The sequence below is a fragment of the Amblyomma mixtum genome, chromosome 3 (genome assembly GCF_055824585.1).
Source record: "Amblyomma mixtum isolate Tamu chromosome 3, ASM5582458v1, whole genome shotgun sequence".
Classification (NCBI taxonomy): Eukaryota; Metazoa; Arthropoda; class Arachnida; order Ixodida; family Ixodidae; genus Amblyomma; species Amblyomma mixtum.
In genome coordinates this window covers 137,133,796-137,140,938 of record NC_143014.1, presented here as the reverse complement: position 1 = coordinate 137,140,938, position 7,143 = coordinate 137,133,796, and the positions used below count along the sequence as shown (strand labels likewise).

Sequence of the window (7,143 nt, the reverse complement as noted above, 5' to 3'; positions counted from 1 at the left end):
GATTCATATTAGTTCTCAATGAAACGTGAATTTTTTTAAGCTGGTGATCCAAGGGGCGACAAAAAAAACGAGCTGAAATTGAAACTTGTGGAAATCTGTGAAATAAAGCCAGTCGAGCGCTAAAAGAGAATTAAATTTTGCTCAGTAGCATGCGAAGAAGTCCAATGATAGTAAAAATATAGATGGAGTACCAAGGAATCGGTTTAGACCAAACAGATTGCACGAAAAATAACCTATCGATATCACCCTGAGGAAAGCAACACACCTATAGTAAGCATAACAGCCGCCGCGGTGGCTCAGTGGCTATTGTGCTCAGCTACTTACCCGAAAGATGCGGGTTCGGTCCCGCGGCGGTCGAATTTCGATGGAGGTGAGATTCTACAGGCCCGTGTACTGTGCGATGTCAGTTTACTTAAAGAACCCCAGGTGGCCCTGCACTACGGCGTCCCTCATAGCCTGAGTCGCTTTGGGACGTTAAACCCTCACAAAACATAAACCAGTAAACATAACATCTTGTTTATAGCTCTGCAACTACCGAACTGATTGTATATACCATCGTTTCATCAAGTGTCATGTTGAAAATAAGCCCAATACGTAAGATGCTGAAAGAGGTGGTGTTAGTAGGTCTGGTTATTAAGATAGCCAAGTGAGTAAGGCAAGCGAGAAAAAAATTATCCCCTACATGGAGAGAGAGCTTCCAACTGCCCGTGCCCCTCTTCTCATCGTGAGGAACAGCAACGGCGGCGCGCATCCGATGATTGACAAATGAGAACCGCCGTCGCTTCCTCGCCGTGCACTGTGTTGACCAACGGGGCAGATAAAGAGGCAAGTTAAAACAGAGCTTTGAAACTGCGATGAACGCAAGGAAGGAGACCTAATTCTTAGTATTTCTGATCTGTTCCTGGCGAAGTAGTATAATGCTCACAGTTTACCGCCAGGACAACTGCATCGAAAACAGGTACTTATTGCGCACTTGAGGAGTAGCAGGAAACGAAAACGCGCTGAAAGTTTCACTCTAGCGGACCTACAATATGTTTACCTTTTGTGTAAGGGCTGTAAACAACTGCTTCGAGAAGATCTACATACATAATTCGGGAAATTTCATGACCAACTGCTTGAGGCAACCCTCCAAGCCGACCTTGCATGCCTCTGGACGAGTGTCACATCCCTGACAGACTCTTACAAAAACTCCTTTTTCTGGCGGGCACTGTCAAGGCAGTGGAAATCGCGGACGCAGCTCTCTGCTAGCAGCATCGAATCAATTCTGAACTCACAAGGAACTGCCGCGTTTCCCAAACGAGCCAAGGACTGAATTACAGGGCTGTGACTTGTAATTTATTCGAGTTGAGAAGCACTAATTGCATTTCCAAAACAAGTCTCAGGGGTTCTTGCTGGCGAACTCAAAATTCCGGCGTCTGGACACTGAGGAGGTGCTGCAAGCACGCTCCACTGACGTCGATGTCCAGTCTGTTGCGAGGCATGCCAGCTTCTTTCCTGCGAGAGAAAGTGAAATTTTAGTCAAAAAAGAAAACACCGGGGATAGCGCTTTTTGGCTGTTTTCATATCTTTCTCAATAATTTCTTGGCAGCATATGGTCATTCTGAGCTTTAAGCGTTAACCTCGAGCTTCGACAAATACTCTCACAAGCTCCTTTAGAGGGTATGCGCCGCTGCGGAACTAGCGCTAATTCCTGTAATATTGAAGACGTGCTATCATATTTTTGTGCAAGCACTTAGACATTAAAAGATTGCATAGACCGCGGGAATTCCTTCTCAAATGCGTTTCGTTAGACTGCAATGGTATTCTTCTGTGCCAAAGCTTCCCTCTAGTGGAAGTCCATTTTCTATACAATGATCGCCCTTTACACCCTTCAAAGCACGAGCTTCACAAAGGCCGCTCTTGCGAACTAAAAAAAATCGTAGGGTTTTAACGTAGTTAAAGCAGGTAGGACGTGCAAACGCACTTGAGGCAACATCGCCTCAAAGGTAAGCGCCTACTAACGTAACCAGCCGTTCGCCCCTCGGCAGCCGCTAGCGCTAGGAGCACTAGCGGGGGTGCCGGTTCCGCACATTGACGAAGCAGCTGCGTAAGGCCTCCGCCGCTGGCGCTCCTTCAAAGGACAAAGGTTGGGGCTTCACACATATCTCAAGTTTTTCAGCTTTCCTCGTGATGTAGTGCTTTTCGTACTAAAAACATTTTTCTAGCGTGGCTAGCATAAGTAGCTGATACTACTGTACCGACAGTGGCAGTGACCAAACTGTACAAAAACTGGAGGAAACACTTAAGCTCCCCCTTAGGGTATGACGCGATAGTGCTAATGTGTTAATGCCCATATATGCGGAATTGGGAATTCTCTACTTTACGTTCATAGATCTCTGGGAGTCCCCTCATACCTCTCCTGGCGCAGTGGTGCAGTGGTTAAGTGGTGCGCCAACTGCCCTACGATGGTAGGTGTTGCCATCGGTGCGGCTTGTGCCACCCAGCTTGCAGTTCCCGAGCAACCTCTAGCTACCATTCAATAATTTAACGCTCACCTGCAACGGTGGGCGGTTTTCTCACAATCCAGTGGGCAGGTTGTGATGACGCCACAAGGTCACGTGACCGAGGTTGCTTCTCTGGGGAATTTTGCGTGGATTTTTCGCTCACAGCGAACGACGCCGACGACGACGCCTGCTTTTCAGCGACCGGCGCTCCTCAACGCTATCGCGTCCAAATAATTGAACAAGGCCAATTAATATCGGCTATTCCTAGCATCAAAGCAGCTTCGAACTGCATAATTCCAATTGATGCTTCCCTTCAAGCTTTGTGAACGTAAACTCCATAAAACCAAAAAATTCTAGTGCGTGAGCACTAGAGCTTCCACTCCGCCGCTTAGCCGTTGTCTGGAAGGTCCTTCTGTGTTCCCACCTCGTTGTGGGCAAACTGCCCTAGGTGGCAGTGGGCCTTGTGACGTCATCACAACGTGCCCACCGGATTATTGTCAGCAAACTGCCCTCTATGGCAGGTAGCAGTCAGGTCAGTTAATGATTAGTCGCAAGAGGTCACTCTTAACGCGATAGCGTTAAAGCAGCCGTTACCCAGAAAATCCGGCGTCGGCATTGTCGGCGTTGCGAGCGAAAAATCACGAGCATGACTCTGGCAGGTGGCGCCCACACAGCAAACTAGGAGGCAGGTGTGCTACCTGGGTCACGTGACCTTGTGGCGTCATCGCAACCTTCCCGCCGAATTGTGAGCAAACTGCTCACCGTGGCAGGTGGCAGTTAGTGATTGATCGCTCGGGAAGAGCAACCTGGGCCGCACAAGTCCCACCGCTGGGAGCACTTGCCATCGCAGGGCAGTGGCGCATCGCTTATCTTTCGTTACCACGAGAAAAAAGACCGTTTTTTGTATGTTTCAGACAAACATTTTTTTCTAAAAAAAAGTGTGATAGGTTAAAGTATATGATTGAGATAGAATGCGCTTTCTAAGTAAATTTATTTGGAAACAAATTCTGGCTCGAAATGTGAAAAAAAAATCAATAAACGCAACACAAAATAAAAACGAACAAAATTTTTGTGTTTATATGACAATAACTCTCAGAACACTTTTAGTAAATAAATTCTAGAAATTACAAAACAATTCAAATTCTTTCTAAAACAAGGCATTAAAATATTAAAATTATAACTTGAATAGTTTTCGAGCCAGAAATTTTTTCTTTATGCTTCTTCAAAAGGCTCATTTGAGAGTGTCCTTGATATCATTTTTACAGTTCAACAAAAAAAATTTAAGTGTAATGTTATGTGCGAAATGAAAGCTTGGTAAGCGTGGCTTAGAAAAACAGAAATTGGAACTCATTTAATTTACCAAAAGAATTGGGGAAAAAATGAAAACACAACAAAGTATAGCAGGCATATAGCGATATATAGTATGCGATAAGCATAGCTGCTATATAGCTGCAGAATCGAAGTCCGACGTTAAAGGGGCTGCGAAACACTGCCTGGGGGAATACCGGCTATACTTCAGGTGGGTTCTTTATGTCGCACAGATGCTGACTTAAAAAGAATTACAGGAATCGATGCACTGGAACGGGAGTTATTCAGTGAAGAAATTTCAAAATACAAGCTAACAAAACGCTGCCCTCAACTCGATTTTGGCGGGGCTTCCCACTCCTATTTCGCTCTCCCAATGACGGCACCTGGCGCAACCAATCAAAACAGCCAGCCAGAGCACGTCGCGGAAGTTTGTACTCCATGATTGCCTGCTCTCTGTAACTCGTTCTTGCTGAGACTGACAGCGTTGTTTCCATGCCAGAGCGCCCCTGGTGGTGTATTTTTATTTTACTTGCTTTGCAGGGCTTTTATCTAAGACAAGCAAGTTGTTTTTGTTGATCTAATATAAAACGCAGACAGGTGACAAAATGTGTCTGTATTTATTCACACAATTTGCAGTATATTTACTGTTTGTCTGGTCATCAAGCTCGCGCCAGGTGATGTCATATCCGCTGCTAAAAACTCGCCACTGTGTGGCGACACCATCAGAGCCATGAAGTTGTTTTTGGGAGGACATTAAAATATTAAAAAACGGAATGTACGCGGTATTACCGACGCTAATAGCACCATTATAACTCACTGTATGCAATCAACAGGCAAAACAGTTAACTAAGATTGCGTTTCTGGGCCCCTTTAAAACATCGTCGTCCGAGTCACTGCTGCTTGAAAATCAGCTGCAGAGGCTGAAGAATCACGTGCAGCGGGGCTCTTCCGAGCGCGCGAAGTGCCCGAGCTCGACGCCATCCTCACCGCGTGCTACGTCGCAATAAACCTCTGGTCCAAGGTCACTTCAAAAATGCACGACTCGTGGTGAAATAACGAACTGGGTCGAAAATTGAACTAACTGTCTCAACGGCAAACCAGATGCGCCCGCACACGGACGGGAAAAAGAAAGCGAAACTAACAGGCCAACGTTCCAGGATCGGTTTGTGCAGTTACAGCGTCTGAATCAAAATCCTACAATGCAACATCGTCACCAGAGACTCTGCTACTCGTAGCATAGAAAATATTTGCAGTCGATGCAGTAGAACTGCGTGCAGCAAGGATTTTTCCGAGCGCGCGCCGTCCGCACTGCTTCAAGGGCATTAAAAAAATTTGCGCGTCATGGGAAAATTGCAGTCAGCACAGAAACCGAAACTGCAGTCTCTGAAGAACAAACTAGATGGCGCCACATCATCGCAACGGCTATAATGAGAACATGGAGGAAAAAAAACTAAGGAGGGAGCGTGACGTCACGCGGCCAGCGTTCGCAAGCCGAGTGTTTACGACTCCATGGTTTACGAAGCCGTTTTCTCCCTCAGTTTTTCGCTCTCCGAGTCTGTCCTTTATGTTTTCATTCTGGTATGTTTTAGTGCGCGCGTATGTGCGACCCGCGGCGCGGGCGTCTACAGCAAGGAGGTTGATCTACAGCACGGTGTAAGAATATCTACAGTCAGTCTGCGGCGCTAATCTGCGCATGCGCGCGCGCAGCGGGGCTAGATTTTACCGCACGCTATCACGTGGTGTCATCACGGGGGGGGGGGGGACACACTCTCTTTTTTTAATATATCTTTACTTGTTAAGACTAGGCTTCAAGGTTGTCGCCGGCCGCTCCCTCCTCAGTTTTTTTCCCTCCATGTATGAGAAGCTCCGGTTCGCACAAACGGACCGGAAGCAGGAAACTGTACGCACAGAGCACAGTTCCGGACTCTCGCTGCGCAGTTTGAGCTTCGAAACAATACCTGATGATACAGCATCGTAGTCAGGGCCCGTGCTAATCGATGCATCAAAAAATATGTGGTGCAAACGCAGCAGAAGTGTGTGCAACTTGGTTTTTTCGAGCGAGCGCCATTCCCGACATTGGCGGCTTGTTCGGAGCGCCCGACGCCGCACCCCCAACTTCAAGTGCGTCTCAAAAATTGCCGTTTTTTGGCAGAAAGAAAAACTAAACAGGAAATTTAAGTTCAATCTGTGAACAAAACCGAATGACTAAGCAAGACCGTAGCGGCCACGGTCGCGCTGCCGTAGCGCTTCGAATTTTTCGATCACCGGCGATCGAAGCACAGAGGCGCGGTATGCAGCAATGCGCCAGAAAGGTGTGAGGACTCCCAGGGATCTATGAATGTAGAGTAGAGAATGACCTTCTGCCATGGAGGAAGGAAATATGCCTTCTGCATATATGGGAATTAACCCATTGCGCTATCGCGTCATACCCTTAAGGCGGTGCCTAAGTGTGTCCTCCAATCTTTTTTGTTTTCTCTTTTGCAACATGAGAAGGCTTTCAAGCCGCGCATGCGATGCAAAACGAAAGAGGAGCGGCAAGTAAGAGCAACAAACTCCAACGCTGCTACTGGCGGCGGAAAACGCCAATATTCCACCTCCCCCACTCACCTGTCACAGGTCCGCCGGAGTTGTGTCATGGTACCGCGTTCGGTAAATGTAGGCCAGTAGGCCTATCAAGACCGTCGCGAATCCCAACGACGCCAGTATGCAGAAGACGATTGGCCCCAGTAGTGCGCCACAGAGAGACGGCTGCTTGCAGGCAGCAGTAGCGCGCGCCTCGGCGGGGATGTCTTCGTTATCAGGTACTCGGTCGTCTCGCGGTTCCGTCCCCGTATCCACGATGACGGCTGGAAGGAGGTCGTCCCCTCCCCCGAGATCCTGCGCCCGGCGCTGGGGTGTGCCCGTGGACAGCTGATGCTCGACCTGCAGGTCGGCGCTGACCTCGCCCTCGCTCGTCAATTCATCGTTCGCCGCCAACACGGTCAGCTCCATGGCATCGTCCGCTGCCGGTTCTTTGTCGGCCATCACTGGAGTTTTCGGCGGAGTCAGCCTGAGCGCTGAGGGCTGGCGAGCGCCAAGCGATAGAATAGTGACATCTACTTCTTCGCTTCCAGCGTCCGCTTGCGCGCGCGAGCAATAGGCTGATAGGCACACTACGCTAAAGGCTCGGGCACAACTCGCTCTGATGTCTTCACCCTGGAAAAAAAAAAGAGCCGAGTAGCATCACGTTGATGAGAAAAACACCTAAGCAGCCGGGAAGCGCAGGAATCGCCATCACATTTTGATCGCTTGCATTCCTTCGTGGTAATGACGATGACACCACGTGAGCAGCGCAGCCTTTACCGCTGACAAA

The 7,143-nt window shown here is 48.3% G+C and overlaps 1 protein-coding gene across 1 annotated transcript; it reads right to left on the bottom strand.

The window, feature by feature from the left end:
- Positions 1–1,344: 1,344 nt before the first annotated feature.
- Positions 1,345–6,970, bottom strand: LOC149352136 (uncharacterized). The gene is made up of 2 exons (XM_089577115.1): positions 6,399–6,970; positions 1,345–1,494 (listed from the first exon to the last, which is right to left on the bottom strand). Exon 1 carries the CDS (start codon positions 6,813–6,815, stop codon positions 6,402–6,404), a length of 414 nt encoding a protein of 137 aa, XP_089433241.1. The 5' UTR covers positions 6,816–6,970; the 3' UTR covers positions 1,345–1,494; positions 6,399–6,401.
- Between the last annotated feature and the right edge of the window lie 173 nt (positions 6,971–7,143).